The following is a 17720-nucleotide window of genomic DNA, read 5'->3' as shown; positions in this document are numbered from 1 at the left end:
TTTGCATAATTTTTATCAAAGTAACCTCACTCATGTTGAGTCTTTTGCTGTCTTGGAAGTAGTCCAACTTTGAAAATATGCGCTCTGCGTCCATATATCTGAGTGTTCACTCAACGTTTGCTGAGCCACTTTGCTGAAGTTGGAAAATGTGTCTTGATGACTGTTCCAAAAAGCCAGTATATCTAGTTTCATGTTCTCAGAGTTAGGCAAGTTCATGTAAGTAATAAATTCCCCTTTCAGATTTGAAATTTCATCTTTAGTAGCTAATGGTTGAAACGCTCTGGCACTATGGCATAAGGGTCGTAGACTGCTGCAAAACTCTCTTTGAGGAAAGGGTGCAGCACTGAGATGGCATTCCAAAAAGAATCTTCAGCACTAAATTTCGGGGTACAGATTATGAGCCATGATTGTCTTCCATTTCTTGCTGAGTGTTGTGTTGAAGATTTTGAACACATTTTTGGTTTTCTCATGTTCAGGGGTGGGAACGATTTCCAAAAACAGCTGGGTTTTCTTATGCCATATGTTTCTTATGCCATATGCAGCTTTTGTACTAAGTTCAGATGAGATTTTGGTTGTCAGGATCCAGTGAATGGCTGTATTGGCAAACATGTTGGCCGTAGTTGGAGAAAACGCTAGTGTTTTCTGTGTGTCACAGTGATTCCAAGTGTTCAACAATGGACATTACTTTATGCGCAGAAGCTGGAGTTCATTTTGGGAATTTGTCAGTCTCTTCTGAGTTTTTGCTTTGGAACCAACAAACTGAGGATGATCCAGGAGACGCATTAGCATAGTCCATGCATTATTTGCATGACAGGCAGCTAAATACTCAGTCATCCACCAGTGTGACACAACAATCAGCAATTGGCCCTGCACTCATCTAATGCTGTGTAAAAAAAAAAAAAAAAAAAAAAAATGCTCCAATGATGCAAGATTTCACGTCTTTCATTTCTTCGATCCTGGGGCCGGTCCAATTAATGATCTGCAAGCAAGTTTCACGACACTAAGCTGGGGGGAGTGGTAGATACCCTGCAAGGTAGGGATAGGATACAGAGTGACCTAAACAAACTGGAGGATTGGGCCAAAAGAAATCTAATGAGGTTCAACAAAGAAAAGTGCAGAGTCCTCCACTTAGGAAGAAAGAATCCCATTATAGACTGTTCAACATCTTTATTAATGGCTTCAACTTGTTCACATGCTTGAAAACAGCCCCGAATCCAATGATGCAAGATTTCACGTCTTTCATTTCTTCTGTAGCGGTAGCTGCTGACAGTGCAATGTTAATCAGGTGAGCAGGACAAGTCATATGTAGCAGCTCTGGTTTCTGATTGAGTTTAATCTCCATTCGAACTTAGCTATGTAGGAAGCAGAATCTGTGTTAGTTGGAGCCACATTTTCCCTAGTTAGTCAGTACATCTCAAATATGTCAGTTATTGCTGCATTTACAAAACGGCTGTTAGCAAAAGGGATGAATGTCACATCGGCACAAAACAATGCAGGTTTATTCATTTTAAATAAAAAAAAATGAAAACAAAAGGCCAAGAATCAGATGCTCCAAAGCATCAGGAGATTTGTCAAAAATCAAACTAGACACTACATTGCCAACAATTCATTCCATCAGTTTAGGTACTAAAGCATCATCATTTTCTTTCAAATACTTATGACTGACGTTGTCTGCATTAGGAAGGGTTTTTGCTGCTTGACAGTATTGTTGCACAAAGTCACCAGTAGGTCCCTCTGCTATTAACAGCTAGTGTCCAGTGAAACAAAGAACATGCACAAATTCATTGACACAATCGTGTACAATCCTTTCTTTCATTAAAGCCCTTGTGAAAGCTCCAGATATTGACTGTTTAGCTCAAAGCTCACTTTCTTCTTTAAGTTTCTTGTGTCACTTGCTTTCAACATGCTCCTTTAGTCTGTCAGTGGGAGAACTGTAAAAAGGCAAATATAGTGCCCATCTTCAAAAAAGGGAAGAAGGAGGAACCAGAAATTACAGACCCATCAGCCTCACCTCAGTTCCTGGAAAAATCATGGAGTATGTCCTCAAGGAATCCATTTTGAGGCACTTTGAAGAGAGGACGGTGATCAGGAACAATCAGCATGCATTCACCAAGGACAAGTCATGCCTGACCAACCTGATTGCCTTCTATGAAGAGGTGACTGTCTCTGTGGATGTAGGGAGAGGGATGGACGTGATATACCTTGACTTTAGCAAAGCTTTTGATAAAGTCTCCCACAGTATTCTTATCAGCAAGTTAAATAAATATGGGTTGGATGAATGGACTATAAGGCTAGATCATTGGGCTCAATGGCTAGTAATCAACGGCGTGGTGGCTAATTGGCAGCCGGTAACAAGTGGAGTTCCCCAAGGGTTGGTTCCGGGGCTGGTTTTGTTCAACATCTTCATTAATGATCTGGAGGATGGGGGTGGATTACACCCTCAGCAAGTTTGCAGATGACACAAAGCTGGGGGGAGTGGTAGATATACTCGGGGGTAGGGATAGGATACAGAGTGACCCAGACAAATCGGAGGATTGGGCCAAAAAAAATCTGATGAGTTTCTGTTATACTTATAAAATTAACAGCAGGATCTTATATACACCACCTTTATTGTGAATACAGAAATTTCAAAAAGCAATTGGACACACACACACACACACACACACACACACACACACACACACACACACACACACACACACACACACACACACACACACACACACACACACACACACACACACACACACACACACACACACAGTTCTACAAAGATGAAGCATAATTACAAGCCTCAGTTGCTTGTGTTAGTCCACTGACCAGGTGGCTAAGACATGAGGGAGGGAGCAGGGGTCTGCCGGTGCACACCGATGCTCCTGGAGGATGATTATAGAACCAAACCCAAAGTCCTCATCTTTCTGTCGCTTTTTATAGGGGTAAGCTGTTATGCCATTCTATAGGTTCTGCTTCATCATGCTGCATCTGCATCTTGGTGTGATTATTAATCACCCATGTTATGCAAGCATGACCATTGTTGTTATTTTTCATAGTTCATCTTGTTTTCGTCCTTCGAGGTGGATCCCAGGATCATCAGGGTGGGCAGTCTTTGGCCATCTGGGTCATAAGAGTTGTTATCTTCACTTCCTTGAACATCTGAGGCTGGCGCCTTTTCCCGTCACTCTAGTCTCACATACACACATCACTCATTCATCTATTCACATTCTAATCTCTTAACATTTACTTAAAACTTGTAACTGGAAGACACAAGTGTCCTTCGGAAACAATAACATTTCTTTTTATCTAAAACATTCACTATTATTTAAAAACATCCTCATTTAACATCGAATCTTTTTGTTTCAGAACATTTGCTGATGTTACTTTAAGCAGTGATCTTAAAACATATATGTACTTCAATAATAGCAACAGTTTCCCAAAATAATCTTTGGTAACTTTACAAACAGGATAATCAATGATCAGATATTAGTTTTGGACAAACAGATGGTGGTTTCAAACAAACTTATCAATAGTGAACAGATCGCCCTACATACCCAAAATGCAATGCCACACAGAAACTGCTGTGGTGGTTTGTCATGTACCAAACGAATAAGGGTATTTCACATAGAATCAATACAACAGAATCAAGTTTTGTGACTACAATTCAACAAGGGCAAGTGCAGAGTCCTGCACTGAGGACAGAAGAATCCCATGCACTGCTATAGACTGTGCGCCAACGGGCTAGGCAGCAGTTCTGCAGAAAAGGACCTGGGGGTTACAGTGGACAAGAAGCTGGATATGAGTCAACAGTGTGCCCTTATTGCCAAGAAGGTTAATGGCATATTTGGCTGCAATAGTAGGAGCATTTCCAGCAGATCGAGGGAAGTAATCATTCCCCTCTATTCGGCACTGGTGAGGCTACATTTTCAGTACTGGGTCAGTTTTGGGCCCCCCACTACAACAAGGATGTAGATAAATTGAAGAGAGTCCAGCGGAGGGCAACAAAAATGATTGGGGGCTGGAACACAAGACTTATGAGGAGAGGTTGAGGGAACTTGGCTTTTTTAGTCTGCAGAAGAGAAGAATGAGGGGGGTTTTGATAGCGGCCTTTAACTACCTGAAAAGGGGGCTCCAGGGAGGATGGAGCTAGGCTGTTTTCAGTGATAATAGATGACAGAACTAGGGGCAATGGTCTCAAGTTGCAGTGGGGGAGATCTAGGTTGGATATTAGGAAAAACTTTGTCACTAGGAGGGTGGTGAAGCACTGGAATGGATTACCTAGGGAGGTGGTGGAATATGATTTAGTTGGGGTTGGTCCTGCTTTGAGCAGGGGGTTGGACTAGGTCACCTCATGAGGTCCCTTCAGATCCTCACCCATCCTCTATGATTGACCTCAGAGCTGCAGTACTAGCAGTGCAATGCAAACTCTTCACTACTATCTTTACTTTTCTGGAAAATTTCTAAGCACTTATTTTCTTGTTGTATTCAGGCATATATTTGTGCCTTTGCCCCATTTACCTTTTTACCTCATTTATCTGTAACACTGGGAAGGAACTTCCTAGGTTCCTGGGGCTCTGTGTGCTGGTAGTTCAGTGAGAGGCACAGTGTCACTGGTAGGAAGGGGGAAACAAGGGGACAGAGGTTGCTAGGCAACTCAGAGGGAGAGATGAGAGACACTGTGTAGAACAATGGGGCCCCTGTTGGTTTGGGGAAGCAGGCATGCCTGGTCAGAGGAAGGGGCAGAGTCAAATGACTGACAAGGGAAAGCCTGGGAAGAAGAGATTGCCTAACTAAAAGGGAATGTGATGTCCTCTGTTGGGAGCACAGGAGGGAAAGAAGCCATTTTGGGGTAGTTTGGAGCCAACCACAGAAAGGGCAGAACTCACTGTGTGGGGATCCAGAAGAACCCAGGCCCGTCCATCCAAACCCGAAGAAGATTAGCACTAAAGGAGGTAAACGGGTGGATAAGGGTCATTACGTATCTTTATCTGTGGAGGATTGATTGTTTACATTGAGTACCACACTAAACGGACGTAAAGAAATAGCTGGGCAATGTCTTCTTGTAAGCCAATCATAGCACCGTATTAACATTGTTTGATTTTCTGACCTCCACCATGTGTGTGTTCTGCGTTTTACACTGTGGAACTGCTTCAGTCTCACAGCTGTAGGATGTAACAATTGTGTAAAGCTTTAAGTTTAAGTACCCGAAAAAATACTGAGTGGATTGACAAATGGGTGTAAATCAATAAAAACTGAACTCCTTTAATAAAAAAAAATAACCTGGTAATTTATCATTAATCGTTAAAAACTGAAAATGCAGAACATTATGTATAACACAAGGCATAGAACTTCCCCAAAATAATTCCTAGAACAGATCTTTTTTTTTTTAAATCCAGTCAAATGAAAAATGGCCAGTGATGAACTATCCACCACAAACCCTTGGTAAATTGTTTCAATGGTTAATTACTCTCTCTGTTAAAAATGTACACCTCATTTCCAGTGTGAATAACTTCAACTTCCAGTCATTGGATGGGATTATATCTTTCTCTGCTAGATTGAAGAGCCCATTATTAAATATTTGTTCTTCATGTAGGTACTTAGATATATCCTTGACATGCACCTGAAAACCGTGGTATTGCTCTTGTGTTAGGGCGCAGGTGTGTGTGAGAGAAATCAGCCATACCCATTATGAAGTGTGCTGCTCCCCCTCCTTCCACTCCATCCTCACCCCTTCAACACAGAGCTTTGGCTACGGTGTAGGTGACGTAACTGTTGCAAACTGTTGCAAACCTCCTAACTACTTCTGTCCATTAAAGATTGAATGACAGTGTTTTGCAAGACAATGGTTATTAACTTTGTGTCCTAGTCAAATTACAATTTAGAAAATTGCATTTTGTCTGTCTCAATTTTCTTGGTTTTAATTGTGTGCTTTAGTCTTTAGTTCCTGTGCTAAAATGTTGTGTAGAGTTACTGGGCCCAATGCTTTATAGCCCTAGGCCGGGTCTACACTACCACAAACGTAGCTTGCGTATCTCCATCGACGTACTTACGTTGACATACTGCGGTGTCTTCATGGGGCTGCATCGATGTGAGACGCCTTCCCATTGATGCAGCCTTACTCCTTTCGGGGAGGTGGATTACCAATGTCGACCAGAGAGGCCATCTGGGATCGATTGAGCAGGTCTACACAACCCGCTCAGTCAATCCCACTGCTTCGATTGCCGTAGAGCCCGCAGTGAAGACATACCCCTAGACTTTGAGCAGTCATTTACACTTGTGCAAAATGGCCATAGAATGCTGTCATGTTGATTTAAGAGTTGTCACCACAGGCAGCTGTCTTTCTGTAGTGAATGAAAGGATTCCTTATAGTGTATGTAATTTATAAAGTGCTTTGAGATCCTTTTGGGATAGAAGCAGCAGTGTAAATTCTAAGTTATTAGGATGATATTTTGATAGTTAAGGTGTTGTAAACATCATCAATTGCTGTAGGAAAATGGTATCCAAGGGGGGAGGGGGGGGGGGACACGGTGCCCTGAAGTCTCCTCTCTTGGCTATATGTAATATCTATCTGTCCACAGTATCTGATCTTTATTTTTCACCATGTGCCACCTCTGAACTTTCAGCTGGGGACTTGACCTGTCAAAAATAGCTGCCAGTGATCATCCTGAAAGTGTCCTAAATTCCTCAGTCTAACTCTATCCAGTCTGCGTATTATTACTGTGCTCATCGCTGGCATCTAAATATTTTGTGTATGGCTGTTCCATCCTTTTAAACTCCTGTGTGCATGGCTGCATCTACCCCAGCATCTGTACTTGCCTGATAATGTGCATTTACTCCCTTCAGCCTGCTGAGGAGGCAGGCGTTTGCACAGAAGATAAGAAGGAATGGCTTATTAATCAAGAATGATGGAGCAATGTGTCTGAAGTCACAGCTGCATTTGCCCAGACTTAAAACTGTCTCTTTAGCTTCTTAATAATCATTTCTATAGTGTCATAAATGACCATGAACATGGAATAAAGTATGTCATCCGCCCCAAAGAAGTAACTCTCCAAGACAGACAAAATGGAGACATGATATTGACGAGTCGTTCAGGTAAAGGGAGAGAATGGTGAGAATATTGATGAGGAAGGGGGTAGAAAGAATTCCTGGAAGGAGTTGGCTTTTAAAGAGGAGATGCAAATGGGTCACATGATTTAGAAAAGTGGAGGATTATTCCAAACAAAGGGGGCAGTGTGAATGAAGGCACACAGGTTCAATCTCTGTCCCCTTGAGTGCTTGACTTCACAGCTCTGACATTTTTAACGTTGTTTTATGTGTTCTGTGTGTCCATGTGTACATATACGTGTGATTATGTAGGTATACACACATGCACATGCGCGCACAGATGTTTAAAAAATAATCAGACTTGTTTGGTTAATTCCCCCACTTGCTTTGAAAACCTTTCATTCATGTGGGTATATACACTCCTTTCAAGAAAATGTGTTTCAAAACAGTTTAGCTTCCTGTGAAGCCTTTTTTGTTTCTTTTTCTCATTTAAATTGTTTATTTGACCGTGCCTAAAAAAAGGAAGCAGAAAGGACTTGTCAACCCCCCATGTTGGAGGTACCGCCCCCTCCCGGACAAGGGTATGCCAGGCTTTCCAGGCTTTAAGAAGCGCTGCACTTGCACTGAAAAGATTCCGGTCATGGACAAGCACTCCCAGTGCATCTGCTGCCTCGGCGAGGGCCACATCCAGAAAAAGCGTTCCCTCTGTCAGCAGCTCTAACTCAGATCCTGCAAGGACAGAGAGCTTCACCAGAAAATCATCTTCATGGAGGCAATGCTCCGACCCCAGCCCTTCAGCAGGCATGAGTCTTCCTCTCAACCTTCAACTTTGAAGGTCAGTGGATCAAAAATTATAAAATAAACGGGCTGGGGATTCCTCTCACAAGTCAAAAAAGTGAATGGGAAGTCCCCTCAGTGAGCCCAGGGATAGCCAAAAGCAATCATCATCCTACTCAGTATCTTTGGCATCGCTGGCACTGAGTGATCGTCAGTATCCGGTACCACTGATAGGCCCACAGAATCTTGGGTACCGAGAGATAAGGGCAAGCACCGTAACATGCTCCTGGTATGTAAGTTGACATTGGTACTCCCAGGGATAATAGCCCATCCGGCACCAGAGAGGCCGGTACAGATGAGGTCTCCATCTTCCCTGGCATCGCCACCAAGACAGGATGCTCAGTACTGACAGAATTCCATCAGGCCCGTAGCCTAGGCCTGATGGAGGCACCTGACTCTCCAACCTTCGGTACCAAGATCATGGCACCGAGCCATTGCTGGGCACATCCTCACAATCATGCCATGACCCTCCACTATCAAGTGAGGGGTTTATATAGTGAGCCAGAGGGGGTCTCACCATACTCCTTCCAAGCTCCATACAGGACTCATTATCAACAGGGTCCCAGTATGTACCAGCAAATGGCATCACCACCATCTTGGTACGACCATCCTTGTGCACCTCCACCAGGCTCTATGCCATCAAAATGGCCATACTGGGACCCCTGGGTAGCACTCCGACAACCTGCCTCAAGCATCAAACATTGCCCGACAACCTCCAGACATGCTCCCTCAGCCACAGCATCAAGGGCCTCAGTCTCGAGAAATGAAGGAGCAAAATGGGGACACGGAGAAGAATCTCATCCCATTTGTAGTCCTGTGATGCATCATGATAGGCAATGTAGTTTTTTGCAGCATATATAAAATATTCACACTATATCTGTATAGATTATAAATGTAACTTACTATTGTGTGGCTGACTTTTCTCAAAATGAAATTGTATTCATCGGAGACATCCCTTTAATTAACTTGCACAGTTCCATAGGGAGAGGGATATGGAGGAAGCTAATAATAATAATAGTAGTGGCATATCGTATTACCATTACATATTAAAGTAAAATAAAATGCTGCAGGAGGTGGAATTCCAAGGCCTTTATTTTTAATGAAGATCTCAATAGCATTTAATGTAAATTAAATATAATCACTGTCTGATTTCTGAATGTATCTCTGAGGCTAAAGCATAATAAGTTAATTATGCTGACAACACACTTCCCACTGCCAAAGTCGGGCACCAAAATGTTGTTAAAATGTGTTTTAAGAGGGGGAAGGAGAGCATTTTTTTTTAAGACAGAAAAATTGAAGGATTGGGAACCAAGTGAAAAATTTACACAAGACATTAATTTATCATAGACTGTATGTTAGGTCAAAATTTGTATTAGAATCCAAGCAAAGCAGAGCTTTTATTCCATTTCAGAAATTGATCAGGCCTTTTACATAGGCAGCTAGCTATATGGGCCTGTGGTGCCCGTGCTTCACCAATATTCAGGAATGTGGGCCCGGGTCCACCAATATCTCTGTGCTGCTGGGAGGCCGGCCATGGAACCTCCAAGGGCGCTCAGCTGTACAGGGGCAGAGCACAGCGGTCCACAGCACCCAGGGTAGGCCGGCCGTTCTGTCCCCCTCATCTCCCCCAGACACACTCACAGTGGCTGGCCAGGAGCTGCTTCGGCACCACCCTGCCCCCAAGCAGTGTGGCGGCTGTTCCCCCCTCCCAGCCCCGCCTCTTCCCCCGCGCCCCTCTCTCACATGGGCCCAGCGCCCTGGCCAGGAGCCGCTTCTGCCCCAAGCAGCACGGCAGCCACCCTCACCTCCTGGCCCCACCCCTCTTCCATGTGTGCTCAGCCAGCACCCTCCCCCTCAGGGTCTTACAAGGCAAGTGTGAGGGGTGGGATTTGGACCCATTCTGGGCACCACCAAAAATTATACAAACCTGGCGCCCATGGCCTTTTACTTTGGGGATGGGGATTGTCTATATGGAAATTTCCAACTTCTGCTGTTGATAGACAATTTTTTGAGGTTAAGAAGGTGACAGGATCAACTCTAGTTTCTTGTACTTCCTTTTAATATTATTTAATATAGTACATGTTGAAGGCTCAGTCACAGAACCCTTACTCACGGAACTCATGCACTCAGCAGAATGATTCATTTGAGTAGGGACTGCAGACTTGGGCTACTAGGTATTCCTCAAGACGGAAGATGTAATGATGATGGAGAGTTTGATTTTCAGTCTGTCCCATTGTACTCCGGAACAATTGGTATGCGTCCGGATATGATATTTTCCATAAATCAATGAAAATATAAAAGGGTAGCTAAAGGGAGCATGACATAACAGAATTTATTAGTAGAGTGGGGTGAATAATGGATTTTCCACTTTGTTGGCAGTTCAAAAAAATACAATTTCAGGTTGAACTAAATAAAAAATTATGAAAATGCTGGTGAATGGAAGAAGGCAACAAGTTTCATTTTGGGTCAAACAAAACATTTTGTATGCCTCTGAACAAACTGGTTTGGTTTGGTTTGGTTTCCCCGCAGTTTTTAACTTAAAAGCAAAGGAAATGAAGGACTAGTTTTGCAAAATTTTTGAGGTTCAGGTTGTGGTGACCAACTTCAAGCCCAGTAGTTAGGGCTCTCACTAGGATTTGGGAGACCCTGTTACAGCTCCGTCCTCTCCGGCCCAGTCGCTGGAGCCCTTCCTTGGGTCCAGACTCCGGGGAAGGCCACAGCACCTTCCTAAAGGGGGAACAGTTAGCCCTCTCGTGGGGGTCTTAGCCCAGGCAGGGCGGGCGAGCAAGCATTGGGTCCGCTCTCGGGAGCGGTAGGGAGTAGGAGGCTCTCCCAGGGTGGCTAGGGAAGGGGGGAGGGGGACGCAGGCCCACCCGTCTCCACTGCATCCCAGCCCAGGGCCCTAATAGTGGCAAAGGCGTTGCCACTCAGTCGGCGGGGCTCCCACCGCAACACGCCGACAGGGCTTGCCCCTGTCCCAGCCACTGACTTTGGCTGTCCCTCTTCCTCCCCATATCCCCAGGTACCTGGCTCGTCAGGGTCCTCGGGGTTGCTGAGGTGCTTGATCTGGGGTAGGCCCGCCAGTCCCTCATCATCCACAGGTGGCAAGGCGGGGAGCTCCTCTAGGTCACAGGGCTCGGGATGGCTCAGACTCAGGCAGCTCATCTAGTTCCTGTCTCATCTCTGGGGGCTCGGCATTGGGCAGCTCCTCCAGGTCCCGTCCAGCCTCAGGGGGTATCTTCCACCTGGATTGCTCAGGGGCTCGGTCCAGTCCCGGGGTTCTGGTACCTCGGTCCAGTCCCTCTGGCCGGGTGGCCTGGTCCAGCTACATGAAGGCCTACCCAGTCTCCAGGCCCAGGTCGGTCCGGGGATGATCGGAGTCTCTGTTCCAGGAGGCGAGCTTCCCTGGTATTGGCTCGGCTAGGCGCCGGCCTAGGCCTCAGCCGGTGGGGCAGCATGTTTCTCCCAGACTGAGTTCTGGGGCCTGGCTTTTATACTGCTCCTTCCAGTAGGGCTCTGCCCCACTGTCACCGATTCGGCGGGCCGGGCGGTCCTATCACTGCCTGGCCTTTCTGTTGCCGGGCAGACTTGTCTGCTGGGCCTGTTTCTGTCCAGCCAGGCCGCTGTGGCCCTTCCTTGGGTCCAGACTCCAGGGAAGGCCACAGCGCCTTCCTACAGACCCACATTCAGTCCCTCCCTCTACCTGATGTGGGAAAAGGATTTTAACTTGGGTCTACGACACTGGGAGGATATGCCTTGGCCATTGGGCTACCAGATACTCTGATATGAGTCTCTTTCCTGTTGCAGCTGTTCTACTAATTATTGGTCCAGAGAGAGAGAGTTAGAGAGGCTGGTGAGTAGGGCACTCATCAGTGTGGGGCAGAGCCAAATTCATATCCTTGCCCCACATCTCGGGTGAGTGCCCTAAGCACGCAATGTTACAAGGTGAGCGCACCACTTCCCACTCCCATCCTGTGAATGGCAGCTAAGTCTTGTGGGGGCAAATGGGCGAAATTATTTGGTGGGTTTCTGTCAAATTCATTTATAGTTTCACGTTGACTGAATATGAAGCTTTCAACAAATTAACTCTTTGTCTGAAAAATTTTGCCCAACTCTACTTATGACTGGGTAAAACAATTAAATACTTGTCTAAATCTTAGTTTCTCTAGTTCTTTGGCCTGTGTGGTGAGAAAGGACTTCACTTCCTCTGCCTAGTACTGCTGAGTCCTTAATGTGCATCTGAAGTGCTGCTCTACGGCTCAGAAGAGATTGACTTTCATAGATAGGTTTGTTAGGTACGGTACATAAGATGACTGGGTTTTAATCCCAGCCAGCCGCCCTGTCTGTGTCAGCTGTTGTGGGTTTCTGGAATTCTTGCTATAAGCTGATAGATCCTGCGTAGGCTTCCTGCAGAGGTGAAAACAATGGAATATTGTGCTCCAGGGCGGTGTGCATGTGGAGGGCCTGTGTCAGGCCGCTATAAGGTGCATGTGGTGCACCATTGCTGTGGCAGGAAAGTGGGGTGTTAGTGGTACAGCATGTACATGGCAGGGTGGTACAATGTGCCTGCGACGGTGTATATAGTAACTAAGAACATAATAACGGCCATATTGGATCAGACCGGTGGTCTGTCTAGCCCAGTATCCTGTCTTCTGACAGTGGACAATGCAAGATATTTACGGATTAAGTCGATTTAGGACATGGGTGGAGGACTGCCTGGGAAGAGTCAGACTCCAAACCTACCTCCCTATCATGTGCTTCTTGGATGGAGTCAAAGAACAGGCAGGGAAGAATAGAGATTCTGGAAGGATAAGACAGCTGGAGCTTATCGGGCAGCCAGACCCAGTTTAATATCCCAGACAGGAAGAGGAAGCCAGAGTGGGGGTGAGGCTGCCCTGACCACAAAAAGAGAAGGCTGTGGATGAAAATATGTTTGTGCCCTGGAAAGACTTTCCTTTGGAGCTGGGTTTGTTCCAAAAAGGAGAGGCTGGAAGGGTTGATGTGAGCCACGCTTTGGCTGTGCTCGTGGTTCCGGGGTGGGGTGGGGTGGGGTAGGGTAGTGGGCCCATAGCAGGGATCCCTGTGTTTGGGTGGCACAGTGAGGCTGTGGGACAGAGGCCTATGTATATTTATTTTTTATTTTCTGTATGAACTGCTATCCATTAGATACGGGCCCAGGTTGTGTGGTGTGATAGCAGCAGAATAAATGATTTGTCTCTTTTATTTGCCCTCTCATGGCTCCATAGAGCTACCATTTCCACCACTGGAGTGGGGAAAAGATAATTTTCTCCAGATGTCTCAGGAATCTGTGTTACTTCTCTTCACAAACTGCCAGGCTTTTTCCTCTGCTTGAGTTTGGTAGAGAAGATAATAGGCAGATCTGTATTTCTAATTCAAACATGGTATGTTTGACTGCTAACTTGGTAGATTGGCTGCATACGGCCATGTAAAAATGACTTCTGAGCCTCATCTAGTGATATGCTGTGTATGTGTTCAAGTGATTTCTCTGTTTTTCTATTATGTTAAATAACCAGTCGGGAATTGGAAGCCTGTTTTTAAGAAGTGATTGTTCTGTTCACATATAGTTTATGCACTTGGTTTTCACATTTCTGCCCAACTTCTAATGAGACCTCACCCGTCTGGCAGGGATGAGCAATCCAATACGAGTGAGGGATTGAGATTGACATCTACCTGCCGACAGCCTCGTTTGATTTAGATGGTTAACTCCTTTGGGCCGAGTCTGGACTAGATTCACCAGGGAGACGTAGGCACCGAACTGTCACTTTGCGTGCCTAAATCCAACATGTAGGTGCCACTGGAATTCACCAAATCATCAGTCAGTTGCTAACTCTCCCTGTAGTTGCTTTGCAGTAGCTAAGTCACTCTGCTAAACCTCTTCCTGACCTACTTTCACTGCCTGATACAGATTTTCTCTCCAGTCGTCTAGATCCTCCATGGCAGTGCCTTCAACTAGCTCCTTTGTCACATCTCTTTCCATTACAGATCCTCCTGTTCTTTTTTTTCTCTTTCTGTTCGGGCTACCCTCACCCTTTGTTATTGCCAAGCCAGCTATCTGTAACAGGCTTTCTTCTTTGTCAGCTTCCATCCACCCCACCACCGCCTCCCCTTTCACCATCCCTTATTAAAACACAGATCCAAACCCCTCTCTCTATGCTGACTACAACTGGTGGTCATTTGGTTGGATCCCGTCTCTGGCATTTACTACTATCCAACCTTAATGTTGCTGCTTCTGTTATGTATACCTGCCCTCACATCTTCATAGTATAGCCTATGTGTATTCTGGTGTTATAGCTGCACTGTGTCATAATAGTTATATGTGTGGCTGGTTATGAAATGAAACTGTAATTGTAATTCGCATGGTCTTTTTTTCTACAGGCATGCAACCCAGCAAGAGACCAATAAAACCATCACTACCAGCACCAAAGCTATCAAGCAGCTGTCTGAAATTGTCAGAGGTTCATCTAGGGTAGGTGCCTTTTCAGATGCTATTTAGATAGAAAGTTTGGTTTTTGTTTTTAAAGATAAGTGGTGGTCAGCAAGTGCCTTAAAGTTGCTGACCTCAGTGTCTTCATAATTTTCTTTGCTTTGATGCAGTGGTAGTGTTGAATTGCATGTTGACTCGATAAATCACCATTGGGAAGCAGATGCAGGGGACCACTTAGGACTTGTGGAAAGAACTGTCTCCTGAAGTTCGGTCTCATTAAGTTCGGCCTTGTCTTCACCAGAAAGCTTTGTCGACACAAGTTACAGCAGAGATCAAAAAGCGCTGTAATTACAGCGCTCGCGTCTGTACATACAGCACTCACTGTGTCGCCGAAGCGCGTCCATGCTCAGTGCTCTAATATCAACATTAAGAGCAGTGTCCCATAGGCAGCTGTCCCGCTGTGCAACTCACCACTTTGTGCTGCTAGGAGTTGTGGGAAGGTGTTTGGGCTGCAGTGCATCATGGGTGTAGCCTCTACATTCCATGATGCATTAATTTCTGTCCCGTCATTCCGGGGTTTTTTTACTGCAGTTCTCAGCATTTTTCAACTGCCCCCATTTCCTGAGCACCCGCCATCTCTATCTGAAAATCTGGATCCTGCAGCGCTCTCCACTGTGTTCTGAACTGCTAGTTGAGCAGTGTATCATGACCGCCCAATCGGAACTGGAATCCGAGGAGCTTGACCTGTTGTGTGCCATGCAAATGATCTGCATCGCATTACTGTTTGTATTCACGGAGCATCCGCCCGCGGTGCAGAGCCACTTTTGGGTGTGTGAGACAAGCACTGAGTGGTGGGATTGCATCGTTGTGCAGGTTTGGGATGACGAGCAGGGGCTGCAGAACTTTCGAATCCACCTTCATGGAACTCTGTGCGGTGCTGGCCCCTGCCCTGCAGTGTAAGGACACCAGAATGAGAGCCGCCTTCTCAGTGGAGAAGCGTGTGGCGATCGCTGTGGGGAAGCTGGCAACTCCAGACTGCTACCGGTCAGTCGTTAATCAGTTTGGATTGGGGAAGTCCACTGTTGGACACTGTTGTGTTTTCACAAGTGTGCAGGGCCTTTAATCACATCCTGCTATGAAGGACTGTGACTCTGAGCAATGTGCCTGAAAGAGTGGATGGCTTCGCAGCGATGGGATTCCCTAACTGTGGCGGGGATGGCAATAGATGGCACACGTATCCCTGTTTTGGCCCCGGACCATCTTGCAACAGAGTACATAAACAGAAAGTGGTATTTCTCTCTGGGACTGTGGGTGCTTGTGGATCACCATGGGCATTTCACTGACATCAGCATGGGTTGGTTAGGGAAGGTGCATGATGCAGGCATCTTCAGGAACAGTGGCCTGTACAGAAAGCTGCAAGCAGGGACTTTCTTTCCAGACCAAAAGATTCTAATGGGGGCTGTTGAAATGCCCATACTGATCCTGGCTCATGAAGCCTTATATGGGCAACCTGGATAGCAGCAACGAGCATTTCAATAACAGGCTGAGCAGGTGCCGAATAACTGTTGAATGTGCATTTGGCAGTTTAAAGGCTTGCTGCAGGTGCTTTTACGGTTGGCTGGACCTCAAAGAGGAGGATATTCCCATGGTTATAGCTGCCTGCTGTGTGCTCCACAATTTATGTGAAGCTAAGGGTGAAAAGTTTGCCCCTGGGTGGAGCACAGAGGCAGATCGCCTTGTGGGTGACTATGAACAACCAGATGCCAGGGCTGTTAGAGGGGCACAAACAAAGGTGGCCATTCGAATTAGGGAGGCCTTGAGGTACTCTTTTGACAAAGAGCCACAATAAGGGGTCTTTGTAAACAGCAATGTATCATGCAGACTGCTTTCCAGCTTGCTCTATGTATCAGTGAGAGGTGGAACCAGCGTGTGCAAGAGATAAATAAAGTCTGCTTATTCTTCAAATGTTACGTCTGTATTAAATAACAGTAATTGACAACAAACACAAAAATGGGGCTGGAGGGGAGAAAGCGGTCAGGGGCAATGTGAGTTATCACAGGTGGGTGTAAGTCCAGCTGTCATTCTGGTAGCTGTCTGAAAGGATGGAGTGAAAGGGGTACTGACACAGCCCAGGACATTGGTAGGTGGAGTCTGTGGAGGGCACAGATAGCAGTTCTGTATTGGCTGCAAGGGGAGGAGGGAGTGGATGCATGCTTTCAGTCTGCAGCATGATTAAGGGCTTTAGCAGCTCCATTTGCTCCTCTATGGTTTTTATCATACGCTCATAACCTGCCATCATTTGCTCCTGGTTTTCCTTTCTGTCCTGGCATTCCATGTGTCTCCAGGCCCTTTTTTCTTTTTTGTCCATCTCAGAGTAGTTCTTGGAACATCTTCTCTTTGCTCCTCCAAGGTCTTTCTTATCAGCCACAGGCGTTCGGCAGATGTTGAATGTTTGGCCGCCACAGCCACATCTGTAGAAGCAGAATAAACAATGACTAGTAGCATTATTGTGAGTGCAATAACAGCATTGATGCATTGCCAATAAATATACCTATCTCTCACTGTCCCCTGGCACATGCACAGCTCCATGGTGAAGCAGGGCATGGTGAGTTTTTCCCAAGGGATTGGAGGGTGCTGTTAACCTGGAGAAGAGGTTATGGGTGAAAGGTCATTTAAGGTTTTGATTTAGGTTGAGAGGGACAAAATTGTAAATTGTGCCACCATTTTCTGCAGGCAGGGGCCTTAAAAGCCAATATCTCACTCTTCAGAGTAAGCAGGGATGCTGGGGTGCATCTCCTGCATGCAAGCACCTTCAAAGCAGGTCCATATGCTGCTCACCTATGTGCCACTTTGGTCCCTGCACAAGTTATTGCTGAATGGTGTGGCAAAGTTTCCTTCAATGGTGGAAGTAATAAAGCTGCTCTGCCAAGGAATCTTCGGCAGTGGATTTGTGAATACCTCCAGGAAAGTTTTCTTGAGATCTCTTTGGACGATTCCCACGAAATCTCGGAGTGCATTAACACAGTTCTCCGCCACACTGCCTATCTGAAGAGAGGGATGGGAAGCATATGCAAATGCATCTTGTGTAGTGCATAATCTAATAATCTCTCTCTTCAACCATCTTTATAATGCAAAACACCAAAGGACAGTTTTACCTCACGTACACAAGTAGCATCCAGTTAAAAAAAACCCTTACCTGAGCACCCTTGTCCTGCATCCGGCATGCCAAAGCTGTAGGGCTGGGACTGGCTGCAACCTTCCAGGGTCGAGAAGAGCTCCTGACTCCCCACATCACCAAACGAGTCGGTCCCTGGCTCTGGTTCATCCTCCAACTCCACATCCTCGTCAATTACTTCTTATCAGGGTTGATTCCGGTGTTGCTGGCCCCAGGACTGCGAAG

General features: G+C 45.9%; 1 protein-coding gene across 8 annotated transcripts in view; it reads left to right on the top strand.

Moving 5' to 3' along the window:
* TSNARE1 (t-SNARE domain containing 1) overlaps positions 1-17720 on the top strand; it is a 565000-nt gene that overhangs the window by 209750 nt on the left and 337530 nt on the right. For all 8 annotated transcript variants that reach the window (XM_067558348.1, XM_067558341.1, XM_067558345.1 and 5 more), the window contains one exon: positions 14272-14362. In XM_067558348.1, coding sequence (XP_067414449.1) covers positions 14272-14362 — 91 coding nt within the window. The remainder of the gene's footprint in view (positions 1-14271; positions 14363-17720) is intronic.

Source organism: Emydura macquarii, unplaced genomic scaffold, assembly GCF_026122565.2.
Source record: "Emydura macquarii macquarii isolate MOO-44397 ecotype Brisbane River unplaced genomic scaffold, CSIRO-AGI_Emac_v2 contig_1947, whole genome shotgun sequence".
NCBI lineage: Eukaryota > Metazoa > Chordata > Testudines > Chelidae > Emydura > Emydura macquarii.
This window is presented reverse-complemented; position numbering and strand designations above follow the sequence as displayed.